The 24,622-nt window shown below is 32.7% G+C and overlaps 2 protein-coding genes across 3 annotated transcripts in view; both read left to right on the top strand.

Annotated features, from left to right (window-relative positions):
• Positions 1–3,402: 3,402 nt before the first annotated feature.
• The window catches only part of LOC136987874 (tumor protein 63-like), a 54,754-nt gene continuing 33,534 nt past the window's right edge, over positions 3,403–24,622 (top strand). The window contains exons 1-3 of one of the 2 annotated variants that reach the window (XM_067285633.1): positions 3,403–3,482; positions 14,712–14,825; positions 18,617–18,719. In XM_067285633.1, coding sequence (XP_067141734.1) covers positions 14,755–14,825; positions 18,617–18,719 — 174 coding nt within the window. In that variant the 5' untranslated portion in view covers positions 3,403–3,482; positions 14,712–14,754. Of the gene's footprint in view, positions 3,483–14,711; positions 14,826–18,616; positions 18,720–24,622 lie in introns of those variants that run through there. The other variant, XM_067285635.1, reaches the window with a different exon arrangement.
• Positions 7,461–9,221, top strand: LOC136987853 (uncharacterized). The gene has a single exon (XM_067285604.1). The coding sequence runs from the start codon at positions 7,461–7,463 to the stop codon at positions 9,219–9,221; it is 1,761 nt and encodes a 586-aa protein (XP_067141705.1).

The following is a 24,622-nucleotide window of genomic DNA, read 5'->3' as shown; positions in this document are numbered from 1 at the left end:
AAAAGAAAGGTAAAAAATTAATGCCTTTTTGTTCTATTAGCACTAGTTCATATTTTCTTTTTCGAGATAACACAATTTATTTTTAAATTCTTTCCTTTAAGCATTCTTCTCCTTATGTTTTATGATGGTAAATGATGTGAGTACATCTTTAACTGTGTCGTATCATGAAATTGTTACTATGACCTACCTAAATGTCTATAGTGTATTTTAATATATTGTCTGAATTATAATACTTACACAGGCAATTGTCTTGAAAAATGCTATTATTCCTAATTTAGGGAGTCAAATGTCACCATATAAAATACAAACCATCTGAAGGAAAACATCTGTAATGCGTATGACATAACATCAGAATGTATGAAGTGTATCATGAATGGAAGAAGTGTATATGCATTCTGTTAAATACGCTTGTATAGATATATTTTAGGACTTATTACAACAAAGTGAGCCTTTCCCAAATGTATGACAACCTTTTGAATATAATAATCATGTTTTCTAAAGAAAGCTGAGAAAAAATAGATAGAATTCTATATATTGATACAGAAAATAAGAATTATAACTTCTATTTGTATCCTTATAGGGCTGGACAAACCTTGATGCAACAGGAGCTATATACCACCTATCAGAAATAGGGGCATTCTCTACTGAAACCGTATTTTATATAATGGATATTTAATTATAATAATTAAATAAATGGCAGTTACGTGTGGCTTGCAAGCTACAGTTTGGCCACTGTGGTTATATTATAATAAAATAAATACTTGTACAGAAGCATTTGTTCTGTTCTATATACAATCAAACCTCACTTTAGTGATGCCATTTGTTCGTCTTTAGGTGTGGCAGTAAGTCAAGCGTGGTGCTAAATTGAAGGACTCCGCACAACTTTGTGTCGGAAGTTTGTAAGTCTGGCAATACTGTGATAACAATGTCATTTGTAGTGTAAAATTGTATATTAAGTAATTTGTAGGTATCCAAGGGTTTTCTACTTAAGGTAAAGCTTTGTTTAAAGATAATCATTGGCACTATATTAAGGTTTGACTGTATATATGTACTAAGTGGAACAAGTATTTTCATAAGGATAATGAAAGTCAAGAAGAAAAAATAGAAGTGAACCAGCTTTATAGGACATACATCAGATTTAGAGTAAAGTGCAGCTGAATAATGGAAGAAATTAGAGATCACTATTGAAAATATACTAGTACCTGTAATATTTAGAGGTGGATAATCATTTTAATTGATAGTTTTATCATCAGAATATATTTTTAATAAACAATGCATCTTATAGTAGGATTAATGAGAAAAGGATAAATGTAAAAGTTTGATTCTGTGAAGTTTGTTGACGAAATTAAAAATTTTCCTAGGCGTTTTTTTCCACAATACAAATTTCTCACGTCTCTCTTACGTAATATGACCTTTGGTCCGACTTGACAATAGCGTTTTCGCTTTCAATTAACTTGAAATTAAATTTTAGTTTCGACCATCTTGGAACCTCACAATAAAACAAATATTTTTGGCTGTTTTTGTCAGCCATTTTTGAATAGAACGCTACCATGTATGGATCAGTTCAATATTTTCCAGTCCATTCTCCCAAGTAACAAGAAGGTAAGTTGTGACAGAAGGGCAAGTGCAACACAGATTCTAACGTTAGAATCTGTGGCAATGGTGTTCACACCCCTGAATAGGGGCTAAAAATTCTAGGATTTTTCACCTTGATATTTATCAATGTAAATTACTTAAATTATTTCATTTGGATGAATTAATCATTTGACATAAAATTATATTAAAGACTATCGATTTATTATATACAAAATATTCAGACATATTATGCATCTATATGCCAATTATGTATTACGTTAGAATTAAATATCAGTGGAAAAGATTATCAATTACCATTTTATTTACACACTTCTGATCCATTGCATTTAAATGCACGAATTTCTCAAGTGAAGTAAGCATTTGATTAATGAATTCCATGGATTCAAAAGATGATATTCTCCCATCATTATAGTTACGTTTTTGTTCTGAATCATTGCAACTTATATTTGATTTGCAAACCATTCGAAATGAACGATTTGAAACTAAATTACAAAGATATTTTGAATGGTTCAAAATGTAATTGTAATTCATCCACATTCGTTCACAATTACGTACGAATAAATATTAATATATTAAACTAAATGGAGCCATGTGTAATATGTACAAATGGCAGGTCTAGGAATAATTCGGCAGTGTGTATAAAGTTTGATATCATTAAAGAAGAAAATTAGTTTAGCCCGCCATTTTGACGTCAATTTTGAAACTGCTCTAGGAGCATTAAGAAGGATTTTTCGTGGCATAATTCAGTGAAATTTCGGCAAATTCCTAATAATGACTCAGTATAGCGAATCAAGCCACTCGTACGGTGGCCAAAAATCATACGCTTCGCTTGCCAAATGGGAGTGGTTACTGTTTCGGGTGCAATAACGACCGGAACTAATCGCGCTGACTACCAAACAACGAGTGTAGCGTGTTTTCATGCAAGACACTGAATGTTTTCTTAAATTTTGCTAGGATATCGCCAACATCTTGACGTGAAGGCTTCGGAAGATCTGGATGGCGACGATGGAATTCCTGCGCAATTTCCCGTGTTCTGTAATTGTCCCCATACAATAAAACAAGCTCCACTCATTGTTCGGGGTCGGCACCATTACTTCCCGTCGTTTTTGCACCCGAAACAACAAGAAGTCCATTTGGCAAGCGACTCTGGCCATATTTCAGATATGTTTCGATCCTCCCGAATGAGCGGTTAAATCCTTTACCATCTTAAATATTAGTACTAATCACTCGGCATCCAGCAAATATTAATCATGGTGTAAACGTTATATACACTTAAACTGTGCCGGTTTATTACATTCATATAATCGTATTAAAATTGGTTTTAGATTCGGATCCATTTTGTATTGCAGAATGAAACTAATAGACAAATGATCATTCTTCAATAACTAATTAGCGTGTAGTCCATTTAATTGTTTCACGGTGGAATAAACACGAATGTATCCTCTACGACAATGATAATGCCACGCTTTACAATATCCAAAACTTTCTAGTTTTACAAAAGAAAACTGATAACATTCATCTACGTGATATATTAGAAATGATATTATATGAAATATCAAGTTCATTGATACTTAATACAATAGAACAAGAATTATATACTACTAGGACTTTTTCTATTGTTTAATTCTTAATACTTAAGAGGTGATAAAGATCTGTATTATTTATTAATTAATCATAAAGATCATTTTTTTGTAAGGAAAAATTAAAAATTTTTTAAATGGAAAGCATTTCTTCACTTTCGTTTACGGTATGACCGCGGCACCTGTTGACTCCATTTGACCTTTAATGTCACGTGACAGTGCCATTCCGTTAAAGACATTCGAAAGCTCTTGTGCGGGATATTTTCGTCTCCTTATTCCACGTTTATCCTGTTACTGGCACAAAAGGTAATTGATTAACTCGTTAAATTACGTTCGTTAACGTTCTATAACAGTATGCATGTTATATATTATTGTGTTTATGTTTCAAAATATAAACAAAACGAACTCGTGCTTAAGGTCTGAGTGGCCTTGCACTTGTAATTAAATTCTCCAAATATACTTCATCATTGTTATGTCAAATGGGTTAAAGTGGGAACGAACGTTTAAATTCGTGGAAAATAAAAAAATTATTGCATAAAAATTTTTTAAAATAAGCACATTTAATACCGAAAAGTGCATTTATTGTTCGGAAATGTCAGAGAAAACTGTAAAATTTGCTTCGTTTGGGTAGGTACGATTGCGTGTGGAGCGCGACCGCGGGAGCAAAAATGCCAGAGGAGGCGTACCTCTAAATGCAATCTTTCGCCGGACGCGACCCTCAAAATTGGTCGGTCGCGCGCTCTGCCGAGGCCGTTGCATTTAATTCGGCCCATGCTGCCATGCCGTTGTTTAATTCGGCCCATGCTGCCTGCAATCTTACCTATTAAATATGGGATTATTGCGTTAACGTTGGCTTTGTAAACGAGCGAGTCGACCAGCAAGCCATGGCTTGGGGCCTCTCGTGTTTACGCGTATCGTTTATTATGTGGAGGAGTAGGGCCTATTGCGTGTTAGCTTGGGACCGTGAAATGCCGTAACAGAAACACAACTTGGATTTTCTGCATTGTGTTAATGTTTCTAGTTTTTATACCGGAAAAAGCTAGACGTACCTTTCCGGCACGGAAATTTGATAAAACGAACGTTTTTGGCTTGCCCGATAGGCCTTCTTCGGGTTCGCCGTTACGGAATGGACTTACAAAAGGCTTATCGGGTGAGCCAAAAACATTTGTTTTATCAAATATCTGTGCTGAAAAGGTGTGAATGGTGTGTCTAGTATTTTCTTGTCCTGAAGTTCCAGCGAGATGATGATTAGTTTTTTACCACTTATGATTGACTGAAAGGCCTGAAAACACTCTGAAATATGAAAGATATAAAAGTAAGATGATAAGGTCTTTTGAGCAGTAAATGTTTTAATAAAACATTTCAAATACAAACTGGAAAAGTGAAATGTTGTTGTCAAATAATGATAGTAAAGTGAGAAGATAATTTGGTGTTTTAGTTTTTAGTAATTCTTAATTGTTTGTAATTTGAGATAATTTTGCACTTTATACTTCCAGCAAAAAATGTAATTTCAATAAATAAATGTACATTTTACATTAGGCTGAAAACATTCACTTTTTATTAAGATTTACTTTTTTGCTGGGACTGTAAGATGTGAAATTATCTTAAATTACTCATTCTTTATAGAAAAAATAATATAGTAAATAATAAATATAATTTTTATCATTTAGATAAGATAGCTACAATATTATTATTATAGACATGCATATTTAAAAAATAAACAACCCATAAACTTGATTTTTAAGTAATGCCAAATGATCTGCCATAATGACCTCGAGATGATAGCATAACTGCCTACCTTTAGATAAATTACATCTAATTATTAGCCTTATTATATCCCAATATTTCATCAGATCTTTTGGTATTATTATTATAGAATTAAGTCTTCAATTAAGTTTAAGATAGTTTATATAATTAAAATTTGATATTACAGATTTAAAAGTAGTCAAATATTGCTTTCTTGCGAAGAGTATTTATAAACACAAGATGGTTTATAGAGAGAATGTTTAATATTTATTTAAAATTTTTAACTTTGCAAAGGTTAAAAATTTTAAATAAATATTAATGTACACTATTGAAATTATAAAAAATGACTTCAAAGATATTGTTATTATTTTTAAAATTTAAACAGTGTAGTCATAATGTTGTCGTTGTCATTAAAGATGTTGTAGAATTGTGTCATTAAAGAATGTATTCAAAATACTAGCAAATGAGCCTGGTGTTGCTTGGGCAAACGATTTGGATGATTTGGTAAATATTGTATGTTTGGAAATTAAGTTATTACTACCAACGATAATCTTCAACAACCATAGTAATTGTTAAATAACACCTACCCTTATTGCTTAGAATCATTTTACTGCTTCAAATGAATGTTTTCGACCTGATCAATTTTCTGGAATGTTTACAATTGTTCTATAATCAAACCAATATTCAATAACAAATTTGAATTTAAATGGAACACGTTAATATTTTTTATGTTTTACTGGAAATAGAAAGGTTTTGAAAAAGAGAATTTAAATGGTTCGAACATTTGGTTAAAAAATCAAAATATATAAACATATTTATAACAATGTCTGAAATGTTATCAATTTAATACACTTAAGTACTCAATAAATACAAAACTCAATGAAGATTAAATGTAGTTAAAAAACAAAAAAATCGCCTCTAAAATAGTACAGTAGAAGCCGTTCTTCGGGTTAAGCCTTAATCCTCTCCCTCTCCCCCTGAAGGGGAATTTCGAAAAGTTCCTTCTTAGTGTGCATTCTCGTGACGTACCCTAACTGTGTACCAAATTTCACTTCTTTAGGTCCAGCAGTTTGCTCTGGGTGATGATGAATCAATCAGTCAGTCAGTCGAGGCATGTAATTTTATATATATAGATTAAATTTTTGTTTATTTTGAAAAATGTTCATGTTTATTAAACTATAAACTTTTTACAATATACCTTAGTCATTATTTTTATATTTATTAATAATTAAAATATATACAGAACTGACTCCAACTTTAGCACTGGAGTAAAATCTACACTTTCTTAAATATGTTACTGGCACGTAATGCATTGCATCATGAAGATGATCTGCCAGGAGGTGAGTGCAGGAAGGACTTTTTTTTTATAGGAGACTAGCCTCTATTTAGGTAATAGGCACACAAAGAACACTGAAACTCCAATTGGTCCATAAGCTCAGGACCCAACTACCAATGTTTGGTGGTTCTATCTTCTCAGCTACTGGTGGCTCTATGATGTGTAGAAAATTCTGAAAGTTGATCCAGTAGAAACTATCTATCTGATGATGTATAGATTAATTAAAATTAATTAAATTAAATTAATTAAATAAAATTAAATTAGTTCAATTTCACCTATCAATATTTTATATAATCATTGAATTAGTGTTCCTTCTTTTCCTTGTGAACTGGACATTCAGTTCAACATAATTTTATGTTGAATTTCATACAGCCATAGTGTAATTACTTTAAGGAATTTAAAAATCATTAGATGACTAGTCTACAGTATCTTCTCTATATTGGTCAACTGTGAACCTGTCTCTCTACAGACACATCACATTGTTCCAGAAATATTCATCTGTCAAATAGGTCTATTCATGTAAACTAACACTGCTTGCCAGATTAGAGAAGTCCAATAGTCTAAAACTTCCATAGCCCCGTCTGGGCTCTTCTTCAGGCTTTGTAGTAATAAATATAAGCCGTATGTTGAATTTCGAATATATTTTCCTTTTGGAAAGAACCGTGTTTCGAATTCTGCCACGTGTAAACATTCCAACATATTTTTAAACGAAATGATCATTGGTCTGTGCACCGGCGCTTGCACTTCAAAACGATGTTGATGTTAATTTTTTAAAAATTATCTTCTAGCAGGATCTGCCACGCTGCTGAAAGGGCCAACTCTTCTTTAAAATTGATGCACGTGGTGTTACATCCTGCTCGGTATATTTCCGTAGCTTCCAATAATTTGAGATGTTCCGGGTGGTTGGTAGTGAGGATAATGCGGGCTGCACTAAAGTCCGCCGTAACTTCTTGATCGGTGACATATGTTGAGAGAGCTGTTGTGAGCCTTTTGTGTAGTATGTCCGCCTTATGTTCTTTAATTCTTATCCCCATTGTATGTTTGGTGGAGCCAATGTACCATTGTTTGTCAAGGAAATCCTAACTTTTGGACCATCATACGCTCCGCCGCCTTCGGTAAAAACGGCTACGAGATCTTACATTCCGGATATGGAGATCATCTTAAAAGGACTTCCAGAGAAACAAAGAGAATATTATAGATAGATGGCAACCTTTAAGTTAAGACAGATCAAAGAATCAGCCGAAGTTTATTTCCTCCACGAAAAATTACGGAGAACGTCTAGATGGTTACGTCACAATCGAATCACATTGGTCAAGGCGGACATGGACAAACGATTAGTATTGATGAAACGTGGTACCTATGAGAGGCACTTGAATGAATACATCAGAGAGACCCAATGTACAGAAGTCCAAGAGGATTATATTGATAAGCTACAATTCAGGGTGAAACGTTTGGCCAACTCGAAGCTCGCCAGCAAGCTAAATTTAAAGAATATTATTGTGGATGCTCCTGACACTCCTAAATTGTTTGCCTTCGCCAAGACACACAAACAAGAGCAGCAGCTAAGACCGGTAGTAGACAAAGCCAGGGCCCCAACTCGAATATTGGAGAAAGCCACACACAACTTGCTCACCACGCACCTAGAGGATTACGAGTTTAGCATATCCAACTCCAATGAACTAATACAACAGCTTAAAAAACTCTCCTCCCCGGTCTATGCTACAGTATTGGACTTCAGATCGTTATATCTCTCTATTGAGCGGCCTCCGTGCTTCTGCACACTAAGAGACTTCCTGTTCTCTAAGGTCAACGATACATCACTACACCGAGAGATTCTGGAGCTGGCACACTTGATTTGTTATAGCTCTGTATTCCAATTCAATGGGATTATTTACATGCAAAGTAAGGGTGTTCCCATGGGAAGTCCGGTGTCAGGGGATCTTTGCAAAATGGTGATCAGACGATTGGAAAACATCACTCTTTCTACCTTCCTACCCAATATGCTGCTCTATAAACGATACATTGATGACGTCATCATCCTTTGGACGACGGAACCAAATATAGATCAATTTATTAAAGCGATGAACAAAAATCTATATGGTCTGGTAATTGAGGTGGAGCAACATAGTAACTCTAAAATCCATTTCTTGGATATAGATATTGCATTTGAAGGGCCAAACATACACACTTTGGTGTATCACAAAACTGATACTGCCTCCATGTATATTCTGATAGGATCTTGTGACTCATTTCAGTATAAAATAGTGGCCTTTAGAGCTTTGGTTAGGAGAACCTTTACGCACTCCTCCTCTCACCAGGCACTGAATCAGGAGATCAAACGTATAAACGAAATAGCAGTAGACCACGGATACACCAACCTTGTAAGTAGATTATGTAGACAGTACAGAAATAGTCAGGAACCGTGTAACAATCAGACAGAGAGGCGCTTAAATATTCAAGAAGACAATACTGAAAGGATCCCTATCACTTTTAACCCGCGGTTAAAATCGTTATATGCTACGATAACCAAAAGACGTCAAGTCCGTATAGCCTACAGAAGATGCCGGACCATTTTCCAAATACTCCGTAATGGAAAAGATCCTCTGAACCCATTCAGACTACCGGGAATATACATCATCCCCCTCAGAGACCACAGATTTGACAGAGATATGGTTTACATTGGCTCCACCAAATGTACAATGGGGATAAGAATTAAAGAACATAAGGCAGACATACTACACAAAAGGTTCACAACAGCTCTCTCAACATATGCCACCGATCAAGAAGTTACAGTGGACTTTAGTGCAGCCCGCATTATCCTCACTACCAACCACCCGGAACATCTCAAATTATTGGAAGCTATGGAAATATACAGAGCAGGATGTAACACCACGTGCATCAATTTTAAAGAAGAGTTGGCCCTTTCAGCAGCGTGGCAGATCCTGCTAGAAGATAATTTTTAAAAAATTAACATCAACATCGTTTTGAAGCTCAAACGTGGTGCACAGACCGGCAATCGTTTCGTTTAAAAATATGTTGGAATGTTTACATGTGGCAGAATTCGAAACACTGTTCTTTCCAAAAGGAAAATATATTCGAAATTCAACATACGGCTTATATTTATTACTACAAAGCCTGAAGAAGAGCCCAGACGGGGCTACGAAAACGTTAGCGACCCTAATATCAACCACTCCGGTTATCTGGTTTTTACGTAAGTGTGTTTTTATATCTTATCAGGTGTATTGTCAGAAAATTTTCAGGAAAGTCTAGTGGAATAAGAAACATGTTATGTATATTACAAAATAACATTTTATATCTTCAAGAAAATTTTGAATTGCATACAACACACCTAACCGCATCCTTCTTGAATGCAGTGTTGTGAATATATTTACAACTTTGTCAATGTTGACACGAAAATCATATGACAGTGAATTACAGCTAGTCTTGAATGGTGACATTCAGTCATTGTAACTCTTGTGTGGTTGCTCAGTTTTCTTAAAATTCTGGCTGACCTTTTGCATTTGTATAATGTTGTAGGGATTGTGTCACAAAGTTTTAGCAACACAAAAATGTTCAGAAACATATCTGGATTGCATGTTTATGGTGATTTAGCCAATGTGCATGCCAACTTGTTTGCATTTTTGCTAATCTAATACTTTCATTGAAATATCTCGTGTTTGAGAAGCATAAAACTAGGCAGGTCATCACATTACATGTCAATGAGTCTTCTCGGGAATGCAGTTGCGTATTTTTAAAAATTCATTAAAAATTTAATTTTTATCAAATATGCTTGAAAATATCACATTGATATTATTAATATATTATTAACAACAGAATTAAAATAATATATCTTACAAATTAAATAATACTGTGAAAAATTTTAATACATACATATATTCCAATATATATATTGGAAACCCTGTGACTTAGTCCCGAGTGTTGATTAATATACAATAAAAATGAAATTCAACCTTAAAACTATCACATTTTTATTGTTAAATAAGTACAAACATGAATCAGAGCCGAGTATTGTAACCCTGCATGGTGGGAAAAGGGTGGTCTGCATACCTGTTAGACCCTGCACTGACGACATGCATGACGTATATTTTATATTGCTGACAACTTATCTTTAATTATATTTGCTAATGTAATGTAGAAGAGAAAAGCATTCCAGTACTTATTTCCAGAGCTGGAATGTGTTCCAGAAGTTTATTAACACTTACATACAAAGTACATAATTGTAATTATATAAGTAAATAAATAAAATTGCTAAATCTGTTATAAAATTAATTTCCTTTCAGACAAGTTTCCAAGTTGTATGTATTCAAATATATATGAAAAGAAGTAAATTTTGATTTTCAAGTACACTGCATGCTGTGGCGAAAAATGCAATTTAATGAAATTTAAAGACATTGCATTATCTAAATGTGCTGCTGCTGTTATTAGATCATAGCATAATCATCAACCTGCATATTGAATGCAGTTGCATTCAAGGTTTGTATGCAGGGCTGTATTATTTTAATGTATATGTTTTCAACTAGAATTTTACTATACAAGTTATTTCACTGATACTATTTTGGATGGGTATTTTAGTGTAATTTATTGATTTATTCCAAAATTATAGCACATTATTAATGCGAGCATAGCTTTGGCAATATGAATTTTATTATAACAGAAAGGAATCCTGCATTCTTATTGAACAGATTTATATAGATTGACTTCAGTCTCATTATTTTGTCCAATAGATGAAAAAAGCTATAGGTCAAGAATACATTGTTCATCCTGTTTGAGAATTACTTTAGTAAATTGACAGTCTCTTAATAATTGTTTGGTAATGATTTCAATTTGAATTTAAGTTAATTACATAAATAAATGAAAACATACACCATACAGACTGTTTAATGAAATGAGTACTTGTGGATTACATATTTTAGTAATACACTACTGGCAACAGTGTATAAGTATTGTATATATATATTAAGGAATTTAAGTTAATAATTTACTGCCTCATACAGAATCAAACAAGTTTGTTCTCAAGTTTGTACTATATTACATCTATTTATATAATAATAAAAGATAGATTGTATTTAGTTAAATTATGCAGGGTTATATTATATTAACATTAAGCTTTCACATTTTTCATTAATTTATTATTATTGTTATGTCCAGTTGACACTGATCTGATAAGAAATGACAGCATTTTTGATTTGTTTACATTATCATTCAGTTGGTTGCTATCTTATTCATTCAAGTTGTTTTTTTGTTATACAATCCCATTAGATATAAATATTCACTTTATCATTTTTATCATTAATAATAAAAATCATTAATGATAAAAATTTAACTGTAGGAGGAGGAAAGTTACACTTTGTGTAGAGAAAAAAATAGTAATCTAAATTATTATATTGTATAAATTTATGGATGAGAGTATATACAGTAAAACCTGTCTATAACAGAACCTACTCAAAATGGAAACCTGTCAAACCAGAAAAATATTTGGTACCATGTGATTCCAGTTTACACAGGTTTTACAGTATTTGTTTTGGGAGATAACATCTAAAAACAAACATAGTAAGAAGATATCTTTTAAAAAGTTGTTAGTTGAAGAATTAAAAATTAGCATTTATTTATTTTCTTAAATACTTACACAACAAGGCAATGTTCTTCCAAATTAATTCTTTCCCATTGAACAAATTTGAATAAAGTATAAGTTTATGTTTATTTGCTGGAAACTTTGAGTTTAGGTGTGATTTGTGACTCTATATAAGAATAATACAGTTAAACGTATTAAAAAGTAACAAAAATGGTTAACAGACAAAAGTTACAATATAATCAAAGGTATCTGAATGTAAAATATAATTAATGTTCTTTAATAGACATTTAAAGACAAAGGATCTAAAAGGAGTATGTTATTACAAAGTGAACTAGGTTTCATTATTGGCCAATTGTGTAGTACAATAGTGTTTTACAATGAGAGTTAAAGTGAGGGAAATCTTAAATGTAGAAGGTGTCCTACATGTCTGGTACTGTGAGAAAAATGTTGGATATATTTAGATGACAAAAAGGAATGTAGAAGCAGGAGGTATTTTTACTGTTGTTCGTTAGAACTCTTAGACAAGATGAGGAGAGAGAACCATGAAATGTTTTACATACATACATACAGTGGTGATATTCAGCAGGTTCGCACAGGTTCGGCCGAACCCGTTGTTAAAATTTTCAGTTTTCCGAACCTTGTTAAACACACGGAACATTTCTCAATGGTTTTTTTTTTTTTTTTTTAATATATTAAAATATACGTAATATACTCTGTAATACTACTAAACTAGAGCCTTATACCCCGTTCGCACCGAGCATTTCAATCTAGATTGTGAGCAAGGTCGGGGACTATGTCTTGGTGCAATCTCTCTCGACTGTTTCAATCTCAACCAAAATGAGGTTTAATCGCGATCGATTCAAGAGAGTTCTTGAAACTAGATCCAGTCATAAGAGAGATCCCACAATTTCACGCACGCGAGATAATACAAGATGGCTGTGGAAGACGTGTCGGGCTATGGACAGCGAAATAAAAAGGATATTGTATTTTGAGAGATGATGACATCTGTCTATTATTATCAGCAGTGCCATTCGGGGTGAAAAATTTCTCTGCCTAAAAAAAAAAGGTCGACAGCACTAATATACTATTGTTACCTTGTCTTTGCCCAGGGCCCCTTACGTTCCAAATACGCCACTGATTATTAGATATATCGCATGAAAAGGTATTATATTTATTTCTAGCCAAAACTACCATTTCGTTTGTCGGTGATTGTCAGGGAAAAATTTTCTGCTAGCGAACCCTTTGTTAACTATTTCGAATATCGCCACTGCATACATACATACATACATATCCTTATACTTATAATCCAAAAAGGGTGAGAGCCAGTAAAAGGAGACTATATTCCTACAAATAACCTTTCAGCAACTTTCTCCACATCTTCATGTCCAGACACACCTTTATGCTTCAGACACATTTGTGCCTCTTCTAGAACACTTCTTCACATTTCCTTTCTGACTCAACCTCTTATATTTTTGTCTATACTAATCTGTTTGTTCCAACCAAGACTTTTTCAGTCTTCCCTACCATGCTTTCCATCCACCTTTTCCCTGTATACTTAATTCAACAGTTTTTATTTTCTCAATGGGGCCAAATCACCGTAGACCCAATTTACTCACCTTTTGAACCACATTGTCTTTCACCCCATATTCCTCCAACACTTGTTCATTTCACACATAATCTCTCCTTGTTATGCTACACACTTCTCTTAAATACTTTATCTCACATGTGGCAATGCAACTCCTGTGACTCTCTTGTCATACCTAAGTTTTTCTACCATACATGAATACTAGTACCACAACACTCCCATATACAGCCATTTGTGCCCATTTGGACATCTTTTTGTCCCTTGCAAATTTACTCATTGCACTCACCACCTGTGCTTTTGCATTCACTCTTCTGGTGATTTCACTATCTATCCTTCCATTCCTATCTATCATGCTTTGTAAATATTGAATTCATTCACTTGTTCTAGTTGTCCATCACCCAGCTCAATCATGCAATTTGTTTGCTCGCCTTTGTGTTCAACACAATCACTTTAGTTTTACTCACTTTCACTCACAGTATATATTACTTGCATTCCTTTTCAAGATTATACAGTGTCTGAAGCAAGATTATACAGTGTCCTTACTCTTTATTAATAGCACAGTGTCAACTACATACAACAAATAACAGTCACTCATTTCTAATTCTCATTCCACATTCAGGCACTCTGGATTTCTTCATGCGTACATCACAAAACAACCATAGGGGACATAACATTACTCTTATCTCATTATTCATTCATACATTTCTCTCAGACCTCTAATTAGTTTACGTTTCATTCCATAATCACATAATACTTGCTCCCTATTCACTCTATCATATGCTTTTTCTAGATCAATAAACTCTGCAAACACTTCTTTATCCACATTCAAATATTTCCACATCATCTAGATCAGGAAATTTGCCTGAAATGTTTTAAAGTGAGAATTTGGTCAAAATATTGTATACATTTGGATAAGTCTCGGAGTCTAAGGTGAGATCTGTCCAAAGTTGGGGAATCAGTAAATGGAAGGTTGGCTAGCTTATTCAAGAGTAAGTATATCTTTGATAATTCTTTAATATTGGATAAAAGTATAACAGGTGAAGCAGACCAAACTGGAAGGGCATAGTCTCTTATGGATTGAATATTGGTAAAATGGTATGGTGTGTCATCTGCACTAGAAGAATTGTTTTGAGATTGCACCAAACCATGCCTCTTTGTATAGCTAATAAAACTGCATTATTTATGCTATTACATGATATTTATATGTTTAAATATCAGTATATTTTTTTATAAGTGATAATATAACTATTTGTGTTTTTTTTAATTATATTACAGTGTAGAAAAATAAAAATTTCTGTTGTATCTGATATTTTACAAAATGTCGTCTTCAGAAGAAAGTCTCCCACTCTCACAAGAAACCTTCAAATATCTGTGGAAATGTTTAAATGAGTAAGTACATATTAAAATTATGTTTAAGTATTGACTTTCTAGCATTTAAAATAAATTTAATTTTATATTTAATTGATACTCCAGAATGTTCTCATTGACTTAAATAATTGGTGCTTTGTACTTTAGATTTAATTCATTTGAGGAGGCTGTTTGAACTCTGAATTATTCGAAGTGGAATCAATTTACCGTATTCAAAATAATGGAAAGTGAATTAATTCTTTTTCTGACTTTATACATTACCTATTTCAATAAACTTAAATACCAAATATACATAATTTAAAGTAAAAAGTAATACATTTAAATAATAAATTAAAACACGAAAACAATAAATAAAATATGCAAATACCGTATAATAAAATGAAAATTACATACACTGATCACACACCGTCGACTTCGGCATCTTAAGCATGGCTGCCGGATTCACTACCACATCTATTCCGCTTTCATGCTTCACAGTAAGTTCCTTTTTTTTATCTCAGTTGTCAATACAACTTCTTGTTATGTTTTGTTTCCACATTCTTCTTGCCATGTAATAAGGGTTATATATATATATATAACCAAACACACCAAAAATAAAGTAAAAAAGTACTGAAAACACATGAACATAACATAACAGATGCCAATTTACTTGACAATCCAGTAAATAAATACAGCTTCCTGTTGAATTGCCAGAAGAACAATGTATTTCCTATGTTGAAAGACTTTATAGTTATCTATCCGTAAATCTTGTAAAGTACTATTTTAATTTACAATGATTATCGACTCTACCGTGTCGGAAACAACCGTTAACCTACCGGGTACTTTACTCGGATTCGCGTTAGCGTGCCAGGCCTGGACTTTAAGCGTGCACCGAATTAAATAAAGACAATATTTGTCAATAGAAAAAAACCAAAGATTTAATTAATCGTTTAGCAATAACTATGTACAATATTTAGTAAAATCAAACAATAATTTATTCAAAGAAATTCAACAAAGTCAACCCGACAATTCTCGATTCAAATCTATGTCTAACTTAACTCTATTCCCCTTGGGAATCCGACAAAACCAAAAGTTTAACTTATAACAATAATTCTTATAAACTAGAAATCCTAATCGTCACCTCAATATACTCGGAACCTATTTCCTTAAACTCTCAAGACTTTCTCAGACTGTCGATCCAAACTTCGAATCACTTCAAAATCACCTTGGAACTACTCAAGATCCTATCGGACACCTCTATTACTGCTGCGAAGCTCACCAAGCTCGTTGCTATCAGAATTCACCTCTCCGTCTTCACTTGAGACTCGGGATTTATAGTGTGAGGTGACGTCACAATTCTGAATGCGGTCACTCTCCTCATTTACATACTTAAATGCTAACAATAACGTTTTTCATCGTCTGGCAGCCCTTTTTCCGACAGTTTACTCACTAACCTTTTACATTATTTGTTGTTACAATTCTTTCCGGGACGTTTTTATTACTTAAGGTTTAGCGAGTTTTATTTCGTGCTTGTAGGTTCTCCCCCCCCTCTTCTCGGTGCGGACCTATTCTTTGCCGCTCGGGGCGCGAAAATGTGCGTGAGTCCTATGGCGCTTTTCTTTCGTCGGTGAGTTGGGTTTTAATTCTTCTCTTTTTAATTACTGAAGGTGAATGGTGAGGAAACCTTCGTCCTAACAAAACATAAGCCCCAAACAAAAATAGAATAATAAGCAAAATAAAAGTAAAATAAAAATAACGCTCGGACTTGGTTCCTTACAATCTGATTAAATTAACTTAGCATTTGAACTCTGGAATGTTCAGAATTAGAATTGTTTGAAGTATTGAGGTACCACTGTATTGTCTAAGCAAGTAGTTTTTCCCCTCTTTCTTACTAATAAGTGAAAATAAATTACTAATTAAGTTACTTCACCATTGTTCTTTGCTATTGTAATAATTATTGATATTAAGTAATATTTTTCATAAAAAATACACTCAATTTTTTAATATCTTAGTCTCATTCTGCTTCCTAAATTTCAGCAGACTTATTCGTAGATATGCCATTAATTATTTTCTCATATACAAAAGCTATGAAATTATATTTTTAAACTTAAAAGCTGTTTAAATATAGAAGTCTAGAAATTATGAAATAAATAATACTTAAAAGATTAATGTTGTTAGCATACTTTGTCACATTCAAATCATCACAAAAGAAATAAGAGAATAACTAGAATAACAGATTAAAAATATCTCCATTCTGATGGCTTGAAATTACTGTAATTAAGTTATTATCTGAGAAGTATGCAATGTACAGTACACCAATCAATAGAGTAACTATCCAAGTTTCATCTCCCATCTGTATTCAAACGAGTTGTTTTCTGCTGCCTCTAGGAAGCAACTCTACAATAGAGAAGGCATTTTGTGTTCTGCAGTTTGTAAAGTTGGATTCAGTCATCATTGTGCAACATGAGTTATCCTGCAGGAATTGTGACTGCTGTGTGAGAAGTGACAACAGATACGCTGTAGTCTGCATAGGAAGAGTTTGAGTATCAATTTGATGTGTGTTGTGTGACACGAGGTGCAAGCATTGCGAAATTGTAATGTGCAAATATGAAACTTGAACAGTTTTCCAATGCTTTAATGTAGATTAGAATTAAATATAAAAACACCTTACCACTGGGGTAGTTAAATCACTTTTCTAAACACTTTTTGGATCTGTTTATGAGGTCTCGTCAGGTAGCGTTTGAATTTGGAACAATTTAACATTGAATGTTTCTTTACAAATTCGAAATGGAATTAACATCAAGAATATAGTTAACTAATTTAAAAAAAAATTTTGCCATTAAATTAAAATCCTAAATTACTATAATAACAATAAATTATCTCAAAGAATTAATACAATAACTTAACTAGTTAATATTTAGGACTGACAACTGTCTACCATTGATTCACATGTTACAAAGTACTTTTATTCATCTCAAGTCCTTTTTTAATAGTGTAGCTTCATGCTGTTGGAAATTGTTATGTCCCTGGCACTAACACATTCATTTCTAAGTTTGTGTTTAAAAATCTCAATTTTTTCTTTATTCGTGGCTGTAGAGGGAGAATGCACTTCATTAATGATTTTAGATTCCTCCCAAAGTACCAAAGTTCCTTGTAAGTTTGCAATTGCTGCCAGGGCCATGTTTTCTTTCCTTTTCCTTACATCATATTGGTATTCTTTAACTCTGGTTTTTAAATTCCTCTTAGTTACTTTATTTAGGTTAAGCTCTTCATTAACTATTGGGATCCTGTATACCCATGCTTTAGTTTCTTCTGGGAGTGGATCCTTGTCATTTTGCAGTATTCAATATAAATTAGGAGCCCTTTTATATATATAAAAGGGCTCCTAATTTATGCATTCTTTTGTTTGGAAAGCTCCTCCATTATATGCCTGATCTCCTTTTGGTATGTGAACTTTGTATGAACCATCTCATTCATTCTCATTTTAGTGGTACTGATCTTGTTGTAGATTACAATATTCACAGAAAATAATTAAGATAACTACAATAATTTAAAATGGTAGCATTATTTTTAGAATACCCTGTAGTTTATAATAAATTAAACTGTAGTGCTCTTACTAAACTGCTTGTTTTTATGTTTTGACTAGAGATTCATTCTATATCTTTAGCAATTTGTGTACTTATAATCTATATGTTTATTGTTTTCAATATTAATTTACCTATATTGAATATACTTACAATTTAATTATACTGCAAATTAATATAGTAATTTAATATTAAAAATTAACTTATTTTAATATATTAGGTAAATACAGGAAACTTTATATATTTTAGGGACGAAACAATTAATGACGAAACAAATGCAGAAAGTACTAACGATTTACTTACAAATTCATCAGAAGCTTTGCCAATGCTTTCAGTGGATCCCGGTTTGGAAGTAAGTATAATTTATTAATTATATAAAATACATTGTAATGCTTCTAATGTCATCCGTTGAACTTTTACCTCTGTGAAAAAAGAAAAAAGGTAAAATTGACAAGATTATTGTGGATATCACAAATATCTATTGTGATAAAGTATTTGAAAATTTATTACATTTTATTGTCATATTGTCATTGAATGTGTTAAATATATTAAGAATTTAGATTTAAAATAGCATTCTGTTGTTTAAAATATTTTATAATTGAATGTAATTTCAAATTAGTTTAATTTCCTTCACAAAAATAAAACAAATAGAGGTGGCAACCATTATAGAAAACTGAAAAACTAAGTCGTTAGAATGAATAATATATTCAGAGGACTCTTCTCTTAACGAAGAACCATTTAATTAATTTAAAACTACATTAATAAGATGATTTAAATCTTTCTTTTCTCCCAAATTGATATTTGTTGTCGTTACTTAAATATGGAATGAATAAATAAAATTATAAACAATTTTAAATAATAAATTTAAAGCAAGTACTTTTGTTACTTTTAATAGAACTTTTTCGAGCTTTTTTATAAATTCAAATAAATGAATGTATTCAGACAAATATGTATGACAACCAGTATTTGTATTTGTTTGAATACATCATGCTTTATTTGAATTTGAGTAAGAATGAAAATTATTGAAAGAAATGAAAGTAATTAATAACTTAATGAATTTCTAACTTCGTGATATTATTGATAATGAAATGCTTATTTTGGGCAGCCAAATGTTTAATTTAAAAAGAAGAAATGTTTACATCCTGCTTTAAGACAGCTTATAAACAATGGTTTTTTTTTATACAGTACTGGCCATTAAAATTGCTACACCAGGAAGGCGGCATGCCACACACATGAAATTTGGATGACAGGAAGAACATACTGTGATATGCAAGTGATTAGCTTTTCAATGCTTTCATGCAAGGCAGGCAGCAATAGTGGCACCTACAATGTGTATAAAAGAAGAGATTTGACAGCAGGTTTCTCATACAGAAATTGCATTTGAATGTTGTTTTCTGGTAAGAATGTTGTTGTGTTATGTCTTGTGTAAAAAGAGAAATGCCTACCAGCAAGTTTAATTGAAGTCAAATTGTAGCCTATGGGATTGCAGTTTATCGTACCAAAGTATTGCTGCTCGTGTTGGTCACGATCCGATGACTGTCAGCAGAATATGGAATCAATGGGTTTAGAACAGTCATACCGAACGCCATGCAGGATCTCAGTGGTCTCCAATCACTAACAGCCAAGAAGACAGACATCTTATCTGCATGGCCTTAAGTGATTGTATAGCCATGTCATGAACTCTTAGTCAAGAAATGGGGTCATTTGCAAGACAACAAGTGTGTGCATGAGCAGTTCAACGACATCTGCAGCGGCATGGATTGTCAGCACGGCACCATGGCTTCAGCTACCCTTGACGCTGCATCACAGGCAGGAGTGTCTCCAATGGTGTGATCAATGACAAGCCTGGATGCAGGAATGGCATCACATCGTCTTTTCAGCCGAATCCTGGTTCTGTTTAGAGCACCATGATGGCCGCATCCATGTTTGGCAGTATCATGGAGAACACACATTACCAGCATGCATTCGACATCGTCATACTGGCCCATCACCTGGAGTAATAGCATGGGGTGCCATTAGATACATGACTTGATCACCTCTTGTTTGCATTTCCAGTTCCAAAGTGCATTTTTAGCACTTTGAACAACAGCTGTTACATTTCTGATGTGTTAAGACCTGTGGCTCTGCAATATCTTTGAGGCCTCCATAACACTATTTTTCAACAGGACAATGCACGACCACATGTTGCCTATATTGTCCTGACCTTCCTTGATACAGAACATATCTGACTGTTGCCCTGGCCGTCATGTTCTCCTGATCTCTCACCAATTGAAAATGTTTGGTCCACGGTTGCCGAGCAACTGGCAGCCACCACTCGCCAGTCACCTGTGGCATAGTGTTGAAGCTGCATGGACTACTGTACCCATACATGCCATCCAATCCCTGTTCGACTCCATACCCAGGCGGATAAGTGCTGTTATTGCTGCCAGAGGTGACTGCTCTGGGTACTGATTTCTCAAAGATCTATACCTCCAAATTTCCTGAAAATTTAATTACTTGTTCTTCCCATTATGATGTATGTGTCTAATAAATATCAATCTGTTATTTGCATTCCTTCTTGGTGTAGCCAGTTTAATGGCCAGTAGTGTATATTCATTATATTCATTTGGAAGCCGAAGCTGTCCTAAAGCAGGAGGGAAATGTTTCTTTCTTTAAATTAAACATTTGGCCATCTGAAATAAGTATTTCAGTATTGATAATGAAAGCAATTGCTTTAAATTTGTAAATTTGGTTTATTTAATATTTTTTGTATATAATTTTATTTACAATGCATAAATTTCTATTATTGAAAGGTCAAGGGCACGGGAATTTAAACCTTCCTCGTACAGGTTTCAATTGCCCGTATGATGTTTGATTATGTAATCTTCATCAAGTATTTGGAAAAATCTTTGAAATTATGGGTACATTTGTAAAGTCAAATGAGTTAAATGAAAATTCTGTTGTCATTACTCTCACATTTGCTGATATTTTGACCAATTCATTTACAACATAGCCGTCTCTCTAACTATGGTTTTAAATGTTACTAGTTCAATCTTATCTGAAGAACTTTTTTCTCATATTGCTTCATACGGACACTTATTCTTGTCATTTCACTTTTTAATCCACAATATGTATACTTGACTGAATTTAGAAATAGCAATATTGCCTGACATAATTTTCTTCATGATGTGAACTAACTACTTTATGAATTTTGTTAGAATCATTAGTGTGGAGCATGTGCATTGAGTGGAAATAGTACTTTGACTTCTCGTTAGTAATTCATTTTATGAATTACTAATAATCGGGTAAAAATGTGGTAATGATTTTAACTTTTCCTATTAATTTAATTTAAAAAGTTTTATGTAAAATTGAATTTATCTAAAATATTTTTCTAACAGATAATGAAGACCTGAGAAGACATACCAAAGAGAGTACAGAGAATAAAATGAATCTTGATTTTTAAAAAGTCCAGATTTATTTTTGGAAATATACTCTCTTTGATTTATATTAAGTGTATACATAGATCATTTCAAAAGAAGTGTACACTAATCAACCACTACTCACTACAGCCTTTCACTATAGTCCTCTTACTTGATTAGGTAATGGCAGTAGATAGCTCATGCAGATTAAAGATTATATATAGTGCATGGTAGTTTCAACTTGACAAACAAATTAGTCTGTTGTGTCTACATCTGGACCATGAGATGCCTGAGACAGAATTCCCATTTGAAACTGTTCAAGCATGGCATTTAATTTTGTAGTCTACGTGAACTGTCCGCTGCTGTTACTCGGCACATCTGCCACCACAACAAAAGTGGAGAACTCGCAGTAACCCTGACCATCCGAAATACTATTGAGCATAATTGAAGAGGTGGACTATACTGATAGCCTGTATGCTTGTAAAATATTGGTCATTTCTTGTAAATATTCAAATTAGTGTGCACTTCTTTTTAAATGGCTTGCATATTTTAATGAATTTGTCTAATTTAGAACAGAAACTGCCATATTTCATTTCTATTTATAATCTCATAACGAAATAGATATTTATTGAAACTCAATTGAATAGTTTTTTAATATAGTAACCCCTTATTTATGAGGGATGTGTTTCAAGGCATCTAGTGGATACCTAAAATTGCAGATTTTCCTATACATATAAACATATATGATAACGTTTTATTTATAAATTAGGCACGATAAGAGATTAACAACAATAACTAATAATAACATAAAACAAATATATCAATATACTGTAATAAAAGTTACATGAATGTGGCCTCAGCTCAGCATATGACTTTTTTTGTGAAGTTGAGAACTTCGTCTGAATTTTATATTGCAAAGCATTCATAATAAAATCAAACATTAAGGAAAGAGAATCTCAAGATGAATTTAGTTTTTGAGATTAAGACATTGAAAATTTAATCTCTCACTATCAGTGATTACAATCTCTATTCTAAATTTATTTCATATTATTTCATCTAAGAAAAAATCCAGCAATGAGTTGTCTAAGTTTGCAATATGCTCTTTTATCAGACCCATTCCCTAAATGCTCAATTAAAATAATTATTTACATTGTGTCTAAAAAAACATGGGTACGAAACTTAAGAATTTATGAAATCTTTTTTAAATACAATGTTTTTTTATACTTAATAGCCAAAATAAATAAATAAATATATTTATGCACACACACACACACACACAAACTCATATATATATATATTATGGCCATGGGGTTTTTTGCAAGATTCCAATACTTTTCCATGTTAATATACATAACAGCTGGGAAAGAAAAATGGATACAATTTAAACTTTCTAAAATAAAAGTTATATGCATCTTTACAGAATTTTTCATGTCACATGATTATATTGAAATTTGTCGGCATTGTCTAATGATAATCAACGAATATACAAAATAGAATAAAAAATGAACTGAACTTTGGCACAGATTCTGTAATACAACACACACTCACTCATTCATGCCACATCACTTTCAAAATAAGTACCTTTTGCAGCTGTACACACTGACAAATGGTATGGATGTTAGCAATTTATCAGCATCCATACCGTTTAGCAGCATGGTCTTAAAAGTGATTTTTTTTGTGATATCTTTAATGGCTTTTGATGCTGTGGTTTCCATTCATACTGCTGATAGAAATCTGCAACACCCTAACTTACTTTTTCCCTAAAACAGAAGAGAAGTGTATAGCGGACAAGATTAGGGAAGTAAGGAAGTTGGGCTTCTACTCGTGGACAGGTTAGGGTAGGTGCAAGCCCACTCACCCTGAAATAATTCACTCAAATGTACTGATCACTATTGGGAGGTTTCTCTAAATATGAATTGATTATAACTTAATTACATGTTTTCATTAAATTTTTTCACTTATTTGTCTTATTGAAAATCAATTGCTAAATTTTAAAAATTATTTTACTTGATTATAAAACGTAGATAACATCGCCACCTCTGCTTTCCCAGAATAAAAATCCTAGCACCATTATGACTCCTACTCTCTTATGTCCTCCTTGGTCAGATAATTTTTGACTATGACAAGATTCTGCACGTCGTCATATGTAGTCAATGAATATCTGAGTAAGATGTGGTTCTCCACCTCTCTACTTCCTTGCAGACTATTATTTGTTTCCTAAAATGAAGGAGAAATCGAAAGGTTTCAGGTTTCAATCAGCAGCATTAGTGGAACCTGCAGCAAAAAATCCCTTTAATACATTAAAAAAGGTGATTTCCAGAATTATTTTGACATGTGGTACAGCTTTGACAGACTTTTAAAGAATGACAAAGAATCTTTTGAATTTCAAAAGAATCATTCTTACAGATAACAAAAGCCAACAAAAAGCTTACAACTATGTGAAAATGTGAGTTATAACAACTCAGTAACAATAATTTTTATTTTTCAGTTTTGTCATCATTATTAATGAACTGTAATTCATCTCTGCTTGTGATGAAAAAAAACAAAACTAACTAATTATGTAATGAATGATATGAAGGAACCATAAGTAAATTGGTATCAGTGTGTTTTGTTAAAATGTTTATTATTGTTTAATTAGAGCTGGAATATGATAAAGGCAGGAAAACTACAAAAAAAGTTATGAAAATATTAAAAATTACTTATGTGTATGAACTTTTAACAAGTGGTAATAAGCTTATTTTTATTTTTATCATGTAACTGTTAATTGTTATGTAAATAGGCCACAGGGTTAGAGACACTGAGGAGGGATGTTAATTTCTATTTTGCAGGAGGTTGCTGTACCCCTGTACATTCATCC

Source organism: Centruroides vittatus, unplaced genomic scaffold (genome assembly GCF_030686945.1).
Source record: "Centruroides vittatus isolate TY-2023 unplaced genomic scaffold, ASM3068694v2 scaffold_2802, whole genome shotgun sequence".
Classification (NCBI taxonomy): Eukaryota; Metazoa; Arthropoda; class Arachnida; order Scorpiones; family Buthidae; genus Centruroides; species Centruroides vittatus.
Note: the sequence above shows the minus strand (reverse complement) of the source record. Positions and strands in the feature narration are given on the sequence as shown.